We start from the raw sequence: 21,534 nt of genomic DNA on the forward strand, positions 1-21,534 counted from the left end.
TGTTGGTTTTCTCACTATGTAGGTCCTGACAATATGCTCTGAAACTCCAAGTAAAAACAGAAGCACAGATCTCTTTGCTTTTCCCCATTTCCTCCTCTGAAATGGACTTATTGACAGCTCCAATTTGCATTGGCTCCCCCATCCATGTCCAGAGATGCGACCGTTAGAAACCTTTGACTGCCAACCTGTAGGCACCTCTGCCTCTGGAGCCCTTGCTCTGCTTCAGTTTTTCCAAACAAGTGTCAATTAATCAAACAATGCTGGTTTATCTAATGAGGCAAAAGACCCTTGCCATACCAATTCATCTCAAGTGTCATTACTCAATCCCACTCCAAACTAGATGATAAGTGCCATTTCATTCCATCCAACATCCAGGGCCAACTATTTAAAATCTGAGATGAACAAGCTTACTTTCCTGTTGCTCTGTTTGAGTTTACAAATCTCCCAACTGACTGTGATTTCTGAATGGGAATGCTGAAAGTGTTTCTAAATCTCCTGATAAAAATTCTGGGAGTTATCCAATACCAGGTCATTGCCTTCGATCTTTGGAATGGCCCATTTCACAGCCAACCCCTTCGGCAAATTCAATAAAAAGGTCACACTAATGTGATCTATTCAGAATTCTGCTGTTCTGCTGTGCGAACATTTCACACTGAGCCAGAAAGATTCTTAGTTGGTCTACATCTCCTCTGTATTTCTCTGGTAAGCTTCCATAGAGTGCACCAGCACTGGCTCCGCTGCTACAGCAGCTTGTAAATTATTGACTGCACGTCCACCTACTGACAGTGCTGGAGTAAAAATGCTGCTAGCTGCTGTGGAGTTATTGGCATACTTTTGGATCTGTAATCATGCTTGAAAATTTTCCTGGTTCTTACTTAAGAAATATGAGTTCAGCAAGATTGATTTCAGGCTCAAGCCCTCAAGGACAATGCAGCAAAATCCTGATTGAATCCAATCTTTTATTTGCTTACACTTAATGGACAGAATCTTGCCAAACTAAAGCTGTAACCTTCTAATACTGCATATATCCTGAAAGAATCCAGAGTGCAGCTACCTGAACCTGTTCTTCCCCTCCCCCTCAAACCATCTTGGGACCTCACTGTCTCTTAATCTGGGCCCTTTCTGGGAAAGCTCCTATTGCCAAAACTTCTCCCCACTGCTTCTCCAGGTGTATATTCTACCACACTTGCACCCTGCCCTGCATGGCAGCAGCCACTCCTGGCCCTGCCACATTCACGCTGCATAACCTGATGGCCAGCCTGCTTGTGAGCTTTCTGGGACTTGCTTAATGACACACGATCCTCTCTTAACAACAGCAATGGGAAGCAATGTGGTCATATTATGTCAATCTTTACATGACCACATTTCTTAGTGACAGAAATCCATTCCCAATTATTGTTGTTAACCGAAGACTACCTGTTCCCGGAAAATGGGACAGAGATAGAAGCTGAGATTGTTTCTAGTATGGTAACTGCCCTGCTGCTCAACAGCCCTGGATGAGATCCTTGAGTTATCTTGCTGCTGATATTGGAAAAACTGAAATTTGGTTTTGGGAGACTAGAACTTCTGTGCCTAGGTCAGCTAGAGATTTCAGAGCCTGCGTAACAACTATGGGCATGTCTCAGATAATTTCAGCCCCAAATCACAAATGTGGGCATGTGCTAGAATTCCTTTTTAATCTAGAGTAGATGAAAAATAATTTGAATATAAAACTACAGATTAGAAAAAACCTGGCTCAAAAAGAGTAATAGTGAGAGGGACCTGACAGTGCTAGTGGACGATCACTTAAATGTGAACTAGCAGTTTGCGACAGCAGCCAAAAAAGCTAATACACTCCTTGGCTGTATAAACAAAGGCATAGAATCAAAATTACACAAAGTATTAGTACCGCTTTATAAAACCTTAGTAAAGCACACCTGGAATACTGCATCCAGTTTTGATCACAACACTACAAAAAAAGTTGGGACTTTGGAAAAAATGCAGAGAAGCGCAACTAGGATGATTAAAGGTCTGGAGACCAAAACATATGAAGAACAGTTGCAGGACAGCCACTTGTCTCAAATTGTATATGATCTCCTGTTTGGGCAGGGGGATGGACTAAAAGACCTTACTTCCAGCTCTATTCTGATTGAACAGACCAGTTCCTAATTTTCATAGTCTGTTTCTGTTGTTCCCCTCTGGGAGGAGTTACAAAGTATTTATAGCAGAACTACTAGATTCTGTAGCAGCTTTCTTCCTTATGCCATCCATCTTGTAAATTTGCAGGATTCTTTTTTTTCTGCAATGTATATGTATACATTCAAACTAGACTATGATGTTTCTCCATGTCATATATGTTTTTGTAAGTGGGTATATGCATAATGGTAATTATATTCCTAGCTCCCATAGCACACAAATGTATCACACACATCTAAATGCAAGGAGAACGTTTGCAATGTAGGTTGTTACCTTCTATGTAGTAGGATCCAACAATGAGGTTTCTACATTTTATGACAAATTGCTAGTATTGTCATATACATGCATATACCAAATATAAGGCTACTGAATCTACAGGGGAGTTAACAGCATCCTGTTAAGCAGGGGAAGGAGAGACATAAAAGTGTTCAAAACCTCAATTATCACCAGCACAAATAATTGTTTTAACATATCTACACAGATAGTATATCACAATGATTGTGTGCAAAGAGAAGTGGACTTCTGAAGCATTTCTTAAAGGGATATGGGCCCCTATCGAACTCCAGTAGAAGTTGTTACACACAGAAAGTACCATGTTATTCAAATTCAATATTTCCAGCACTTATTGCTTCAGTTGTAAAATCCACTCCATTTCAGTGGAATAAAAACTGAAAAATTATCCCAGTATAGTTATGAAATTTTGTTTACAAATGTGTAATACAGGCATGTATTAAAAGCCAGGCGTTACCAAATTTCTAAACTTGGCCCTGATAGAAAGGCAGAAAAGAAAGAAGAGTTTTCTTATTAAGTGGTATATTTAAAACATTATACTACAATATAGAAACAATTTAAATTTATTTTAAGCAAGCACATGAGAGAAGGCAACCACTCACTTTTTGACCCCAGACTATTTATTAATAATCTATGGGTCCAAACTATGACATATAGAGGGAGACAGAAGACAGAAAATGACTTTCAATGCAATCACATCAGGAGTATGCTTTAAGATTTGGCAGCGTTTCTGCCAAAATCTTAAAAAGTTTTTAGCCTCTGGAGACACCAAGTTGGGGAAAACTGTATTATAGCTTGCTCCGGGGATAGAACTAACCTGAGATTTCCCAAGATATTAACTTCAGACCTTTGTACAGCAGTTTATATTTTTGTAACTACTCAAGCCCTTGTTTGGTATAAGCACACAAAGAAGTGATTGTGTCTTCAAAAGCCACTCCCTATTATGTATAAACCTACACGAAACTTAAGAGGCAAATAACTAAACAGCTTGCATGACGATATCCAAACTGTATTGAATTTTGTTTTACTCGTTCTCGATTCAACGTGATCGAAGTTGGAGAAGAGTTCAAGGCAACCCATATCCGCTGCCACAACTAAGAGGCAGAGAACGATTTTCTACCATTTTCAACGCGCTATTGAAGAGCACGCATAAAACTCTCCCGCGCCCGCTAAGCCCAATAGAAGGCCCTAAAAAAAGGTCATGTCATCATAAACATTCACTGCATCACAAAGACGCCAGGATCACACTGTGTGCAACTGTGTTCAGCTTCTGCTTATTGGAAAAATAAGCGAGAACCCCACTCGCGCGTGATGAAACTTCAGCAACCCCAAACGGGGGCGATTTTCAAGGTTCTTCATCCAAGGCACTGCAGAAAGAATTTTGCGACAAAAGCTCGTGGGAGCCGTATCCACGCAGGGTATACATACATGGTCACTACGAAGACCCGCCTCAACCACAAAACGAAGACCGAAAAGCGAAAACAAGCAGCAAAAGTCAAATGAAAGTTACTTTATTGGGCGTGGGTGGTGGTGGAAAGAGTTGGGAGAAAACAGCCCTGCCCCCCACTCGCTCTTTTTTTAACCGTGCACAACCTGAACGTGCAACAATCTCCTGCGCTTGCAAAGACCAACAAGAGAATAGAAGAATCAACGGGGAAGGGCGGGGGGGGGAGAGAAGTGGCAACAAAATCACGCCCTGGAAAGCAATAGATTTCCCCGCCTCTCCCAACGACCGGGGCTCAAAGAATAACCCGTACGCTCAATCAGAGCTCAGCTCCGGAAAGAAGCCTAGGCGCGCCCACGACCCCAAAGCCCTGGGTGGGAAGGAAAAACCCTTACCGAAAAGGGAGAGAGTCCCAGAACAGACGAAGGGACCGCAGGGCAGCTCAGCCAGAAGCCATAATCAAGCCCTCCCTCTGTCGGTCAACGATCCAGCCGAGAGCTGCGGAAATCCCACCCCCGTTCGCGTGCCGGCTCGCGTATAGGCACAGAGGATCAAGCGGATGGCGTGGATTGGCTTTCTCTGCCTGTAACTCACAAACTGGACGGTGTTTGCGCACGGCTGGTCGCACGTGACGACTACTGGGGAGGGGCGGGGCTTGAGGGAAGCAGCCACCTCCCGAGGGATGCAGGATTGGCAAGGAGAGAAGGAAGGTGAGGATAAATGGAAGGTGGGTAGGCGATTAAGGTTAATTGCGGGTGTCTTAGAATTTGTTGTTTCCTCTGTGTCAGAATTTAATTCTGGACTACAACGATAATGAACGTGATTTTTTTTTCTATTGACGGCAATGATTGGACTCAACATTGGTCTAAGTGTAGTTTAAGCCTAACTTACGGAGTAAAATATAATTGGTAGAATTCATGCAACATATTAAACTATAAGCTGAAGTTGACAAGATTAGTGAGTGTGCCGGCTGTAATTGCACAGCATGCACACCTATGACTGAATCACGTTTCATTGGGTTCAGGGTTCCCTTAATATACTTAACTATAAACAAACCATAGAGGCTGGTTTTCGACAACATAAATCAGCAGAAGATCACACATCAGGCTAAGACATACTTGATTTTATTAAATAATGATATAAATCATTAAATGATTAGTCATATTTATTAAATAATAATTAGCTGCATTCAAACATTAAAAATTATCCATAGATTGTCAAATGACTGAGTTCGTATTTCACTAAATCATAGCAAGGATTCTGCATATGGCATCACACACTCCCAAACAATATACTATAATTGTGTCATATAATGTTCTGTATTTTTTTTTCAAAATTTTTTTTAATTAATTTTGAAATATCCCCCCGCATACAAATATAAACATACATTAATACAACTTTAGTATTATTAATTTTACAAACATAAACGTTAATATTGCAAAACAGCCCGGCAAACCCCCCTCCCCACGTCCGCCCTCTTTTCTCCTCCTTCAACCTCCCTACACATCCCACCTCCTTCCCTCTCTCTTCCTAGGGACACGGTTTAGGGGCGCTAACCGAGCATTAGCTCGGCAGCACCCAATGTTCTGTATTAATACAATAAACATCTTAAAAATTGTAATAGTATGCCTCGAACAAATAGGGATTATTATTTTCATCTTCAATATTAAGAACTCCCCCTCCCAGGATATCAAAGATTATAGGGTCATTCTTTTATATGAGAAAGAACGACATACCTTCCATTAAACAATTCCTTCATTTTGTCACAAACTGGGGATTGAAGTACTACAAGTTTGGTGAGCATCAGATGGTCAGGGCATTGGAGATAATAAAATTCATTTAGTGATTAAAATAAAATATACCTTAAGGGGGGGGGAGATCAATATACTGCAATATTAGTATTAAACAGAGATAGTCATTATTTTGTGAATTGTTAATTTTCTATTGATTAGGAGTTCTCTAACATTTAATGTAGGCTGTGCAATTGTTTGTATACAGTATTTAATTCAGTTCTGTGACATGCTTTTAATGCAAATACCTCATTCAGATGATCAAAACAACAACACTATCAAAATGCACACGTGCTAAAGCCATTACAAATTGTACAATATCCTGATATTCCTGTTAGGAAGTATAAGAGCAATCTGTGAAGAAGTCATTGCTAGTCTGAGCCATGAAGGGTGTTACTTACCGTACCTTTTACAAAATTTGGGGCCCAGGTCCCATAGGCATAGGACACAATATTGCTCAAAACATTCACATGTTAATAACAGTTAGACTGACTAAAATGTGTTTAATTTCACAGAAGGCAAGAAAACTAAATCATTTCCTATTGATAAATAGGCATCAGTATGATAAATCTTCAGAGTCAGTTAAACCTACAATTGGTGAGAGTCAGGAAAAGAAAACATAAAGGAAGTAAGATAAACATATAGGCAAAAATAGCTGGGTCTGAGAAAGGAAGAAGAGAAGCCATAAAAAATATATATAGCTGTAAAAGGAAATGGCTAGCCAGGAAAGACAGGTTGAAATGGAGAATAGAAAGATAAGCTGAATAAGATAAGAGGAAAGGCACACTGAATTGAAAAGCAGGAAAAGAACTTATTGTTTAAAATGGGGACATAAATATCTATTGAGTTTAAAATAACCATTTAAATGTCTAATTTTTCTTCTTATTATTGTATATGTGAATATGATTTAATATGTTATCAGGAAATGTGTATAAGCGAACGGAAAGAGTGTAACCTCATAGTACCTCAGCCAATGGGGAAAGAGGAGGGATGTAGCGGCCGGTGATAGGGATGAATAAAAGAAGGAGATATTTTGGGTTAAAACTTTGGAGAGAACCAAGCTTTGATAGCTTCTCTCCCCGCTTATTGCAATAAACAAAACAAAAGGCCTTCACTGTGTCTTGACTGGTTATTGGTCAGGCGAGCTTGCCTCTGGTCACAAAGGAAAGTAGCCAGGAGCACATAACACTATCATGAGGCACAATGTAACCACTTGTCCAACTTAAATCTGCTCTGAAAAAATGGAAGTAACCTACCATCAGTTTTCTTACTCTCTGTTAGTTGTAAACTAGCTTTATGGAAAAGAAATGGCTGTTGAAAATAAATATTTTCTGTAAAACAGTATCCAAACAAATATTAGACTGCTTACATATTCTCTCCTTTCTTAGTGGCAGATTAGTGTTCAAGTTGTATGATATCTTTGCACAGGAATAATTGGTGTCAGCAGACCATGACAGCCACATGTTGGCTTATACACGAAGCTAAAACAACGAGTTTATAAATAAACTGGAGTTGCAAGAAGTGGGATTTTTTTCCCTTTCTTAATACTGCAGCTCAATGCATGAGTCATTTTTTGTCCAGCTAGCAAAAGAATGAAGCAGGAAATGCACAACAAATTAGCATTGCAAGAAGTTCTATGTTCTTAATTTCTTTCTACTTCTCTTTCAGCAACAGGTGGATGCAAATTCTTAGCATTGCTTTGGCTCTTTATGGAGGCAAATGAAAAATCAAAGAAGGGATGATTTGTGATGAATTCTAATAACACACATTTCAGTATTTAAAACCTTACAATTAATGTTGCAGATCATTAGAATTAGAAATAAGGGGGGGAGTAGAAATAAACAAGTTTGTTTTTCATTTCAACTGTGTGTGTGTGTGTGTATTTTAAATCCCTAAAATACAGAACAGGAAAGTCTGAGAGATGCTCAGGGAAGTGTCTGCAGTGATAGTAATAATTGTGGGTGCTATATCAGGAAGATCTGGACTATATATTAAAAATTTTTTTAAGTGCAATAAGAATGGTTAGCAAAAAAAAAAAACCCTGAACATTTGAAAACCATTCATTATTTTGCTCTTTCTGGAGTGCTAATTAGAATGTATAACTTTCTTGCAAATTTTGACATTAGGAAAAAAAAAAGTCCTTTCAGTCATTGTCAATTTCTTAAAACATTCCTAATCTCATAACGAACGGGTGAAAGAACATTTGTTGTTTTCATTGATATGCTTGTTGGAGTTAATTTATTAAAAATAAAGAACATTATAGATCTTGTATTGTTTTAATTGTTTTAAGTGACCAAACTGGGATAATAATCTTAAGAGGATCTTAAGAATTTAAGCGGGAACAGAGGGGGGAAAATGTAGTTCATACATATTTTATATTAAATAATTATTTTTTTATTTAACTGCATTTTCGTTCCACTTTTTAGATAGACAATAGTCTTCCCAACAACAACAACAAGAACGAGAGAAATCCTGTTATTTGGGTTTCAAATTAAAAAAATATTAGGATATATAAAAGAAATGGGAGTTAAGAGAGGCTGTCCCCCTTCAAACAGCGGGACATCTAGACTTACTGCTGGTATACCAGAATGTAGCAGTGGAAAGGTAGTCAAGGGCAGATTTGGTTTCAGCTTTCTAGAGGCAAGATGTACATGAAATCAAAAGGCCAGAAAATATGCTATAAAGTTATACCAGGCAATAGGACTTACAGAACAATAATTACAGTTCCAACAATAAGTGGAACCATGAATCAAAATGGTTTCATTCTCAATGTTTCACTTCAATGTTTCTTCAGCAAACTCCAATTCCTGTGGTTGTTTTTTTACAGAAAAGGGAAAATAATTGTGCTTCCCTTTTTCTCTCATTGAGGGAAGTCAAAACTATTGTGCTTCTACTGTTATTGTCAACTAGACCATAATAATTTTCAACCCTTTATTGAAGGGAAACCAGACCACAGCAATTTTCAACTCTTTTTACTGAAGGGAAATTTATTAAAGATATGATTTTTGAACTAGAAAAGAGAGTATTGTATTTGACACTGAGTTCAAACTCAGAAAAGGGAAAATAATACTAGGGTTGTTAAAATATTTGCATTTGTGATTCACTGATAAAAATAAATATAAAAATAAGTGAATGTAGAAAATGAGGTATTAATTAGATTATTAAATGTACCTGGAAAGATGTTTGGCAAAAATCTGATTCAAAGAATATAAAAGATAGCAAGAGGCAACATTTAGAAAGTGTTTTTTGCTAGACATTGGTCTGTAAACCATATTTGTACTTTTTAGTCACTGAGTAATATATGAACGACACAAGACTCATTGTACATTTTCTGCTTCAGAATAAGCCTCTATTATGGAATGTTTTGTGTGAATATAATGTTGAAGGCTGATTGGTGAATTCTTCAGGAACAATATGTGTCTGAAGTAAAGCATGGTGAGAGTAAATAAAATGCTTTGTGAATGATTTAGCATTGAGCAGGGAGTAAGAAACTGATATCCTATGGGTTGTTGAGTGTGTTTATTGATATATTATGTCAGTTTCTCATTTGATAACCAGGGAGGCCCCAAATCTCTTGGCCTTTCAGAAAGCTGTGAAGCCTGGGGTCCTCTCCCAGAATCTTTTTCCTCCTTATAGACAGAAAAAATATTTCCCTTTTCTAAAGGAAATAGTAGAGTACAAGAATATAAAATAGTTATACATTTGTTTTCCCCACCATTTTCTTATATATGTATCGCTGAAAATCTCAAGCTGTTGCCAGATCCTGTTGGTTTCCAAACTAAGCTGGCAAGGCTAGTCACATTAACAGGTTTACAAAGTTGTCATGGTAACATGAGTACAAAGCTTAGATTTCATTACAAAAAGTTTAAAGATTGTTATGAACAATTAGGTAAATAATTTAAGCCAAGAGATTGTATTTTGAGCTTAGATAAATGTCATTGAGCAAATACTGCTGTATGATTGGCTGGGACCAGGCATATACATGCTGAAATCTTGTTCATGCTTGCCTTGGTCAATACGTGGTTTGAAAGTTTAATCAGGTTTCTAAAGCAAACTTTTTTTTCTTTTTAACTCAGCCTATGATCAAATTCTTCTTACTGTTTCTCAGATTCCATGGGCTGGCTGCTTCAGAGGATTTTCCAGGGTACCTTTTGTTTTTAAAGAAGGATGTGCAAATTTAGACTGGATACTTACAGCACAAAATTGGGGGCAAGTTGTGCAAGTTTAGACTGGATACTTACAGCACAAAAATTTTTCACCTCTGTTGTGGTAAGATGAGGCTTATTAAATACATTTGAAGAATTCAAATAACATCTTTCAAAATGAGAATATTTGTTGCTTTTGAAGGACTCTGTGAGTCTTTTGATATTTCACCAGAGAATACTGTGCAAGATGTAAAACTGATGATAAAGGTAAGAACTTGATCTTTATTAAATTGCTTCTTTTTTAGAACTTTTGACTTTCTGTCCATGTGAAAAATTGAAATCAATAATAAAATTCACTGCCAAAATGAAGAGAAATCTCTTTTACGGCATATACAAAGCTTTTTGTGAAACAAGGAACTGTTGTTTAAGTTACTATCACTAAGTTACATGAAACTAGAATTGTCTTATGACTTTTTTTTCCCTTTTGAGCAGTTACTTTCTAGAAAATTAGTCTGCAAATAATTTGAAAACTCAACATACATTATATGGGAGAGTTGTTTATTTTGTTTGAATGTGAGAGGTTAACAAAGAAAAAAATAACTAGTAACATAAGCTACATGAGTAGCATATTTACACAGAATTCATTGGAGCTGAAGTACATAAGGAACCTAAGGATTCCTGTGTTTATGGTTTAGTATTATTTCCTTTAATTGCAGAATACAAACCAGATAGAGAAAGCATGCAGAACCTGGCTCTTGGGATTTTTTTTTCAACTCCTTAATAATAGCCCTGCTCTTAGTCATGTGAGAAAGCAGACTTAGAATGAAACAGTCAGCAGCATTCTGAGCAACTGCCCAAATGCTTCTCTTAAGAGCAGTGGTGGTGAACCTATGGCACGCGTGCCAGAGGTGGCACTCGGAGCCCTCTCTGTGGGCACGCGAGCTGTTGCCCCAGCCCTGCCTCCCCCCACAACCCCCTCCTCACCAGCAGCCTGCCTGGAGGAAAGTCTCCTCCAGGCGCGGCCCACGCGGAGCAGCACAGCCAAGCACTTGGCAGCCAGGCAGCATGGCCAAGACTCCGCCCTCGTGCCCCATCACGTGCAGATGATGCTATGGGGTTCGGGTGGAGGGCGTGGCCGCCATGGCGCTGCAAAGCCACCTGGGCGATCTGTGGTGAGTGGCCCTGCGGGGGGGCGGAGCGGGGGCGGGCCGGGGGGGCGGTTTTTGGGCACTCGGTCTCCAAAAGGTTCGCCATCACTGTCTTAGAGAAATACACTGAGGGATTTTTTTTCCTACATGTTTTTCTCTGCTGCCCCCCAATCTTGATTTGGCCTGATTTCAAACTCAATTATTTTTTTTTTCAGATTCTCCCCACCAAATTTTCTCTTGTTCTATTCCAGAGGTCCTCAACCTTTGGGGCACCAGGGACCAGTTCCATGGAGACATGTTTTCCCGCAGACCGGAGGGTGTGTGGTTTTGTGTGCTGCCTGCATCCCACGGATGGGGCTTTTGTTTGTTTGTGAGGCTCGGTTGCTGGCATGCCACGGGCCGGTACTGGTACACGGACCAGGGGTTGGGGACCCCTGTTCTATTCAGTTTTTGCAGAGTTACCTTGCTGATAAACATAAAAACAGATGAACAAAGTCCATTTGCAACATTCTGTTGGGTTGAAAAGAATAGAAAAATAAAATGTCATCTTTTTCATCTTCATAATTTATTATACCATCATTAAACTTATATCAATATGTGTGAATATGGCATAGCAAAATAGCTACATACAAAGAGTATGCACACTCTGCATTCCTTTTAACATGTTTGCTCCAAATGATGCCTAATTAAATTCAAAGGGATTCCCTATGAAGGGCTGAAACTAGCAAGGAGAGGACCATACACTTCTCAAGCTGGAGAGAATAATTATGTAAACATCCCTCAACTGCAGCTGTTTTCCGTGACCTTGAAGAGAATGCCATGGTATCTCAAAAAGTAGAAGGAAAACAAATCAAGGACTTAAACCTGGAGTATAGAACATACGCACACACACACACACACACACGCTTTAACTGATGTGAATTGCAGATTTTTTTTGTTTGTTAATGACTCTTTTCTGCAGTAAAACTATTTATTACACCATGAAGGCTCTGCTGTAACTACACAGTAGAATTTAGAGAAGCCTGACTGTGGGCATAGGATTGCAACTAAAACAACTCAGTCCTATGTAACTTAACTTTACTTATAGAATAGTAGAAACCATTGAGTAAAAAAAAAAACAGATTTAAAACAGTGCATATAAAAAAATTCAGACCATTAATATTACCAGAACAGAGCCTGGTGCTAAGAGCCTCCACACAGAAACAACAAGATTACAGGATCTGGTGCTGCATCTTCCACTGCAAGTACAATGGGACCATTCACATTGATTCCAATGCAAGAGCAGAAATCATTGTTACTGATTCAAATTTTTAGCTAAATACGATGTAGTCCTAGAATATTATTCAGAGAATTTTGGCTGTGGCATGTTTATATTAGTTATGCGCATAGGAAAGTACCTTATACCAAAATAAAGCACTGATTTATCTAGCTTAATATTTGCATTCACCTTCTTCAAATCCTTGCCCTTTGAATGCATTGGACTTTAACTTCTATATGGGATGTTGTGTAGGATAATGGAAATTGAGGTCTAGTGCAGGGGTCCCCAAACTGCGGTCCGTGGATCACTACTGGGCTGTGGCCTCCTGGCCATCAGACTGCGGAACAGGCTGGTCAATGCGTGCACTTACCCTCACTCATGCTAACACTGCTTCCGCTATGCAAATGGGGTGCTGTGTGGCAAAAATGGGACACCGTGCGGCAAAAATGGGGCACTGCTGCTATGCAAACGAGGTGCTGTGCAGCACAAAAACGGCACCGTGCAGCGTGAAAACGGAGCACCACGTCAGCGTGAAAACAGGGCAGTGCTAGTGAGTGTCATGCAGGCACTAGCACCGCCCTATTTGCATCGCGCACGCTCACGGCCCCGTTTGTGTGTGTGTGTGTGTGTGCGCGCACATGCATAAAATGCTTCTCCCTCCCTTTCCCTCAGATCCGCCAGCCGAGAAAGGTTGGAGACCTCTGGTCTAGTGCAATAGAGAGTGACAGATTGAAGGAAACTGGTCCACACTGACTGATAATTGTTCTCCATAATTTCAGAAAAAGGTTCTTCAGCTCTACATTTGGATGCCAGGGATAGAGCCTAAACATTCCATATGTAAACCATAGCCCTGTTATTGAGTTCCAACCCTTCCCCATAGTTCCTACAACTATGGCTATTGAATGATAACTTGGATAGTACCTTGAACTTTTAGTGTCTATGTTTTTTTTATAAAAAATAATAATCTGTTTTCTTTTGTTAAGGATTATTTTCATGTTCCACTTTCTGAAGACAAAAAGGGCAGGAGATACTTGGAGCTGATATATGCAGGAGCAGTACTAAAGGACAACTGGGTACTTGCTGATGTAGGCATTACAGTTTCTTCCTCAATTAAATGTGTCATCAAGGTATGATTTAAAAAGAACAAAAAGGCTGCCTACTACAGAAATTCTCTCTCTACTTTATAGAACTTATGCTAGCATCACTTAAGAGTAATCAGAAGAATCTGATGTTCAAATGAAATACAGTAATCTTCAAATAATAAAGCAGAATGCATAAAGACAATGAGAATCCTTAGTCTCATTCTGATTGCAATGAACGTTTAAATGTTTTAAGAAGTTCTTTCATATGAACAATTCATATATTTTTGGGGTATGGTATGCTATGTATTCTAAAATTTGATTTGTTCATCAGTTGTTCTCCGTCATTGTCTGTGGTGAAAAGCATGATACTATGCCTAATAAGAGTGATTGAGAATGGTGGATGGAGGTGTATATCAGGTTTAATGGAATCTTCAGCAAAAAAACAAAAACAGTCTTTGGTGGAATCTGATAGACTCCTCTAGTGGCAGCAGTACGTTTCCAAAAGAACATAGCTCATCCTCACATCCCTTAAGTGCAGCATGAAGATACCCACTAACTGTTTTTAGAGCTTTTTAAAACTGTCCTCATTACACAGTCTTAATCTCAGGCCCAGCTGATAGGTTTCAGTTAGAGCCAAGGTTGTATTGTAAGGCAGAAAACAGCATACCCAAAACACCATCTTTCTCAACCTTTCCTCCTTCTCTGCAACCGGTCCTTCAAACAACGCTTGAATACAATTCTAAACATAGCCCAGTGGGATGGAGACTGGATTGGGGATGAAACAGGTCCAAGTGGGAGGGTGACAGAGGGGAGAAAATGAGGAAGTATATATAACGACATTACAGTACAAATCCCACAATAGTGGGTATTATACTTGTGTACATTGAGAGAAAAGTACAAAAGGCATAATTCATCTCTTTTGGGGGGTCATTATGGCAGTTCATACCAGGTGCTTATGGGAGGGAATTTTCCTGATATGCCTTGTACACTTCTTCTGCTTCCCCCTAAACCTTTCTGTTGCCCTACCAATCTTCAACTATTTTTGGTCATGATTTTACTGGTCTTACAAAATTAGCTGCAATCATACTTTTCTGTCTGCTTGAGGAACAGAAGGATACATACATAATTTTGTGTAAGATAGAACCTTGACTAAATCATGGTTATACCATGACTGCAGTGTGGAAATGAGATATGACTTATGTGCCATAATTGCACATTATTTTTTAAACTATAAATGAGGAATTGCTGTGCCGGGATGTGAATACTGGTTTAATCCAAATGTTTGTTAACAAATATTGTAGATAGCCTTTTCTTCAAAGAGGAAGGAAAATAAGGAATTCTCATTTTTTTCTTTGAAGCTAATATATAAATAGGGAAGGGAAAATTGCTTGCAACTAAATTGAGAAACCAGAAATTATTGCTCCTGTCTTGCTTATTTTATCAATTCAGGAGTTAGTTAGCCAAAATGATTGTTCTTGGCACAACGTTACTTGATACATAGGACATAAAAACAAGAAAAGCATTAGAGCTGCTGTCTTTTTCTCAATCTAGTCTTTGATCTCAGCATGACTTAATTTCTAAATAAGGCAAAAAAAAAATTAGACTAGAAAGGAACTGCATTCATACAAGTTCATTAGTAATTATAGATGTCCGTAGCCAAGCTTTAGATCCCCCATGAGAAACAAGCACTTCCATTGCAACTCTCTTAATTATGGAAAATATTCTATATGATTTCTGGCTTCATACTTTCATTCTGAGAAGCGTTCTAGTGATTATTCTCATTCTTGAGATGGAAATTAAGCCTGGAAAAAAAGAATGTTCACATTATCCAAAGACTACCAGAACTGATCTTAAGAAGGTACAGTTTTAAACCTAATTCTCAGAGCATATACAGCATTGTTCAAGCCTAGGGCTACATTGGTCCTTGAATGGCATGATAAGGCTATGCTTCACAAGGTGGGTAGAGTCAGGAGGAAAAAAAATCACAATCTAATTCATTTTATTTACAGTTAATAACAAATTGTTATCTACTGTAACAAATTGTAAGAGAAACCTTACTGCCTTAGCTATATATGTGAGGGCCATTTCTTGCACATACATTCAAAATTGCCTTTCTCAAACCAATGTCTACCAAATATTTGGACATTCTGACTAGGAGTTTTAATTATAATTGTAGAAATGTAGTGTTGTAGTTCAACAAATCTAAAGGGAACTAAATTATTGAAGACATGTCATATACATTATGTTTTTTGTTCATTAATATTGTTTTCTCCACCAGGAAGAAGACAAGCCAATTTTCTATGTATACAATGCGGTCACTCATGAAAAAGTGCCCATAAGGGGAAGGATTTATCTTCTTTCATCAAAGGTCTCGGAGCTGAAAACTTTAGTGACCTTGAAATGTGGTTTTCCAAGTAGCATTTATTGTCTCAGGACTCCAGAGGGCAGGGAGATGTTTGACTGCAATACTCTGAACAATTATCAGTTAGATATAGGTATAAGACTGTTTGTATATTATATCTGTTTTAGTTGATAAGCATAGGACCTTCAAATCTTATCTAGGTTACTCAAAATTGTAGTCTAGATGTCTTTATCTCAGATGGTTTATGAGTCACAGTGAATCTAAAGTAAGCTATTTCTGAGTAGCCATATACAGAACTATATTATAAGAAATATTTACAATTTTACTGAGAGAAAATGAAATACGATCTTCATATTTGGCAGTGCCATATTACTGTCTTTTCAAATCCTAATACCCGCACATGATTGACTATTTAAAAATGTTAGAACATAAGCAACTGATAAGCAATTAAAATTGAACATTTTGAAGGATGTTTATAGTTAGATAATTTAGCTATTCTTCAGAATTAATATTGATTCAGTTTCACATTGTATCCATAGTACTATGTAAATAAGTCCTTTTCTAAATCTAAACTTCACTTTTCCTGCTATAGTTCATGTGATTTTTTTTTAGCTTCTCTGCTACTATAGATATTAAAATCTAGTACTTCAGAAGAGAATGAGTGGTACCTTCTAACCAACAAAGATAGAAGCAAAACTAAATGACAATGTTTTCTGTTAACAGGCACAACTCTTCATTTGGATGTTTGGAATGGATGGAGAGAATTCTTGACCAGCTGTATCCTAGGAAGCAAACCCAAGATCCAGTACTATCTGTCAAAGGAAGAACCAATACTCAGGTATGAAGATTCAACATACACTTTTCAAAATTCAGTTTTATTTTAGATGAGAATATTTATTCCAAGATAGTCATTAAGTGGTGAGAACTGAAGGATAGAGGGACTAGATGAAAAGAAAGTGAAAGTTAAAATCAAGAAGGTCAAGTCTTCTATTGCAAGATTGTACCTATTTTGCCTTTGCTGCATTGGTTACAATAGGCTTCCAAGTTCGTTTTAGAGTGCTGGTTGTTACTTATAAATCATAGTGCTGGGTAACATCAGCGACTCTTTATGTAAATGCATAGTGACTTCTCTACTGTAATTGTGGTGACACGTGATTTTGGAAATGCTATACCAATTTTCTTTTGTACACACGTTCTTTCAGATATCAAAAGAAAGTAGCTCTTTACATGGCAGCCTTTTTCGGACACCTTCAGGTTTCAACTTGGCTCCTGAAAAAGGGAGTGAAGCCCACTGAAACAATAGGTGTACATCCTTATCGTGAATGGTGCCAGGAAGACGATCATTCCAACAACATGAAAAGTCCCGTTCATGCAGCTGCAGAAGCAGGCCAACTTATGATACTGAAAGCATTTGTTAATTACAGTGCCTTATCCCTTGAATGTCAAAATTCTGCAGGGCAGACTCCATTGCAGCTATGTATCCAGCACAGACATAAAGATTGTGTAATGTATTTAGTCACCAAGTTATGGTCAGTGGTTTCTTACCCTACATTCTCTCTGCCCATGAAAATCTATATTAAGTTAAAGTTGTGGCTTCTTAAATCTCAAAATAATATCTATTCAACCAAGAAGTGTAACCCTGCTGCAGTCTTCAGAACACGAGTTGGGGATGTTGTCTTTGTGGATGGTTTCACAAAACCAGAAATGACCTCCAGAGGTTTTTGCTCAGCCATGATCAAACATGCAAGCAGCAGAGGTTGCACACTCCCAGATTTAAATAATCGCTTTCAACATGAGCAATCTTGGTACCATGTGACCATATCTGATAGGTACCTCAAGGAGAAAAATGTTAGATTTCCTCCAGTGGCACACTGCCAAAAAAGGAAGTCTAGGAAGAAGAACACACGGCTTAGTGAAGAATATATGGACCAAAATATGTGTTTAGCAAGAGTTCCTCTACCTTCTAATTCTGTCCTCAAGCCAGCTTATTATTATTCCATACCTAATGTAGAGTTTCTGCTAAATCCTTCTCTGGACTCATTTTCAAAATACTGTGGAAGAACTCCAAGAGAGAATGCAATTTACTGCTTAGCTATAGCCAGGTATGTATCAGTCTTTATTCAGAAATACTATAAGTTAGAAAGTGGCATCAGAAGTTTTTTTTTTTCTTGTGGAGATCTTATGCTTCCATTCCCAGTCTTAAAGAGGTGCCTCTATCCCAAAATTAAGCTGGAAAACCTGTGGCAAAAACAGTGAGTTGTTGCCATAATTGACAATGTGATTACACAGGGCCAGGGGGCATCAACCCGAATGTTGAGAGGCCTGCATGTAGACCAGGGGTGTCAAACTGCCAGCCCGCGGGCCGGTTTCATCCTACCGGAGCTGCACCCACCCCATTGCTGGCAATGGCAAAAAAGCTCCGATACGTTGCGCGACGTCACATGACGTCGCGAGTTTGACATGTCTGATGTAGACTACAGTCTACCCAGCCTTGGGCCTTTTTTCTGTGACAGAAGTATTCAGAACATTTTACAAATGATACAGTTTACCACATCACCTGTTTGACCTGGGTAAAGGTAAATAACTGGGTATCATTAGCATACTGAAGATACCAGAATCTATGTGACAGGTTATCTGTCCCAGCTGCTTCATGTAGATGTTAGAAAGAAGTGAGGAGTGCTTCATAATTAACCATCACGTATTATTGCCAATTACAATTATCATTTGGAGGAGCTGCTGAAAATCTAAACATTCTGATGAACAGATACTGCCATCAAGTGGCAACAGTAATTTCAGTAAACTATAATCAGCTTAGAAAGGAGTGGGGGAGTCTGGTCAATGCTAAGCATGTTGATTTTAGCTGATTTGCAGAATCATGAAATATATTTTTTAAAAAAACTATTAAATAAATAGTGTGGATTGTCCTTTCCTGAAAAAATGTTTTTTGATCCACTTCATTAGACAACATCTCTCAAGTTTCCAACATTCTCTAGGGAGAAGCTTCTGAGAAGAGGTTAGGGCAGGGGTAGGCAACCTTGGCTCTTTTATGACTCGTGGACTTCAACTCCCAGAATTCCTGAACCAGCATGGCTCAGCTTGGAAACTCTCCCTTTCCCCTCAGCATGGCTGGCTCAGGAATTCTGGGAGTTGAAGTCCACGAGTCATAAAAGAGCCAAGGTTGCCTACCCCTGGGTTAGGGAATCAAATACAGAGGATGGATTAGTTTTTGCTGTTCAGTGCAGTATGTCAAATCCAAAAATACATTAATTTAGCAACCAATTTATTTGTGTTTATTTATTTTATGATACATATATATTGAGGGGGCACAACAGCTCAGCAGTTAAAGACACTGAGCTTGTCAGCTGGAAAGCTGACAGCTTGAGTATGCGACAGGGTGAGTTCTTGGTACTGGCTCCAGTTCCTACCCATCTAACAGTTCGAAAGCATGCAAATGCAAATAAATAGGTACCACTTCAGTGTGAAGGTAACCTTTACCTTTATATACTGTCTATGTATCAAACTATGCAAATCACAGTAAACAAGTGTATCTTTGAACATTAGCATAAATAACATATCACAGAGTGGAGTTTTCTCCCAGGTACTTATCTTTATTTTCAGAGTATATTTTCTCTTAATCTGTACTAGGAGTCCAGACTCAACGTTATCACACTTAACTTTGTAAATGATGGAATAGTTGGGGTGTACTTGTTTTTGTGTGTGTTTATAATTAATTGATATCTTATATATGGCCTCAAAGTAACAAATGTCTATGTCTTTTATTGCAGTGAATTTAAAGAGAAGCCTTGGCTGCAACAATTGGACATTGCAAGAACCCTAGCTAGAAAAAGTGTATGTAACCCTACATACTAAGAAGACTCAGATGAAATATATATAATAGACTAACCAAAAAGGTTTACAGAAACAATGCATCTTGCATTGTTGCTATCTTAATACATATACTGAGAATACTGGAATATTCCCTTTTCCACTCCTTCCAATGCCATTGAAGTGCCATTCACATTTCAAAAGGATTAAGCATGACAAAAGGTTTATATAAATATGAAGCAGTAATACATAATTTTGAACATTTTGGATGACTCCTATTGGGGATTCTTTAAACAGAAACATTGTAGGCAACCTGCACATTATTTTTTCTGAAGATTCATCTGAAGCAATGGCACTGAAATGGAATAGGTTGGAGACTTTGAGAAAGATGAGGGTGAAGGTTCGTTCTCCGAGCTTGTGGGTTGGTTTCCAAACATTTTGTTACCCAGTTGGTAACATGTTCAGCAGGGTTTAGGGCAGGGGTAGGCAACCTCGGCTCTTTTATGACTCATGGACTTCAACTCCCAGAATTCCTGAGCCAGCATGGAATGAATTCTGGGAGTTGAAGTCCACGAGTCATAAAAGAGCCGAGGTTGCCTACCCCTGGTTTAGGGGATGGAAGTGCCAGTGTTCCTCTGTTTATATTCTGTTTAACTTATAAACAGAAGAACACTGACATCCCCCTAAAACCCTAAACTGAAGATGTTACCTAGACTGGTAACGAAATGTTCAGAAACCAACCCACAAGCTCGGAGAACAAATTTTCACCCTCATCCTATACCCGAGCTACAGATATTTGTCACTATTGCAAACCTTGAGAAAGATTGTGGTGGGCAAAGAAGTTGGTATTCAGAGGAATCCCCTGAATATTAAAAATAATCTTAGCTTACATATTATGTGGATGAAAATATTTTGCATGTCAAAAAGTACTATCATCGTAACTTGAAGATTGATAAGTCTGAATTCTACTATAATGCCATTCCCAAATTAGTCAGATATAATTGATCCTAATTTATAAAACATTTTTGATCCTTTTGAAATGTATTTCTACTACTTCTTAGAATTCATATGTTCCTATTAAATCATTATTGACATATCAATTATCTTTTGTATTAATTTATTGAGTTGAATCTACTTGGAGAGCAATAAGTTATAGCAGTTATGGGGGTGAGGCAAGATATGCTGGAACTTTATTGCCAGAAACACTGCTATTTCTATGACCTCTTACTGCAAGAGAGAAAGGAAAATCTAATAAGTGAGAGCTGGAGGTTCACTTATTCCATTTCCAAGATGTTGTACACTTTTCCTTTTTTGATGCCATTAAACCTAATTCATGAAATTCTACAGCATGTGAATTGCTTTCACGGTCATGTATTGTTATTTAAGGGTTTAATATGACTGGAGTATGCTATCATTGGAGGGGTGGAGATCTGACTGAACAATCATACCCAAAGTGTGCTTATCAATGTCTCTTTGTCATTTGAAAACTTTTATTGCAATTGCTGTTCTGTTGGGTTTTTTTTTTGTTTTTTTTTACGTTTTAGGGGGTTGTTAGCTACCCAGTGTTGTATAGCAAGTGAATAGCTGCATGGATGGATGGATGGATGGATGGATGGAAGGAAGGAAGGAAGGAAGGAAGGAAGGAAGGAAGGAAGGAAGGTTCAAAAGCAGGGGTATAGAATTGGATAGGACCATTCTGAGCAGCATGCAGGTCTAAATGCTAAATGTGATGCCACTGCAAAGGGACAAGTACCCTCCTTGCACTATACCAATAGGAATAGTGTCATGATCAAGATAAACCATTGTTCCTCTCTACAAATAGTCCATGACTTATGACTATTTGTTTAACACCATTTGAAGTTAAGACAGTGCTGGAAAAAGTGGTGGCCGGTCCTCACACTTATGACATCACAATGTCCCCAAAGTCATGTGATCAGAATTTGGGCATTTGGCAAGTGGCATATATTTACCCAAGCATGCCAAGGCTGTGTGATTACCTTTGGTGACCTTTCAA

At 38.4% G+C, this 21,534-nt stretch overlaps 2 protein-coding genes across 2 annotated transcripts in view; one reads left to right on the forward strand and one right to left on the reverse strand.

The window, feature by feature from the left end:
- The window catches only part of RNF13 (ring finger protein 13), a gene marked incomplete in the record, with an annotated part of 42,939 nt that extends 38,541 nt beyond the window's left edge, over nt 1–4,398 (reverse strand). Inside the window, 1 exon segment of the mRNA XM_015817732.1 lies at nt 4,306–4,398.
- Nucleotides 4,399–9,909: 5,511 nt separating this feature from the next.
- ANKUB1 (ankyrin repeat and ubiquitin domain containing 1) lies at nt 9,910–19,719 on the forward strand. The gene is made up of 6 exons (XM_015817743.1): nt 9,910–10,112; nt 13,235–13,378; nt 15,612–15,828; nt 16,419–16,533; nt 16,898–17,797; nt 19,481–19,719. Exons 1-6 carry the CDS (start codon nt 10,023–10,025, stop codon nt 19,563–19,565), a joined length of 1,551 nt encoding a protein of 516 aa, XP_015673229.1. The 5' UTR covers nt 9,910–10,022; the 3' UTR covers nt 19,566–19,719.
- Nucleotides 19,720–21,534: the final 1,815 nt, after the last annotated feature.

The sequence above is a fragment of the Protobothrops mucrosquamatus genome, unplaced genomic scaffold (assembly GCF_001527695.2).
Source record: "Protobothrops mucrosquamatus isolate PMUCROS unplaced genomic scaffold, P.Mucros_1.0 scaffold_129, whole genome shotgun sequence".
In the NCBI taxonomy this organism is placed as follows: Eukaryota; Metazoa; Chordata; class Lepidosauria; order Squamata; family Viperidae; genus Protobothrops; species Protobothrops mucrosquamatus.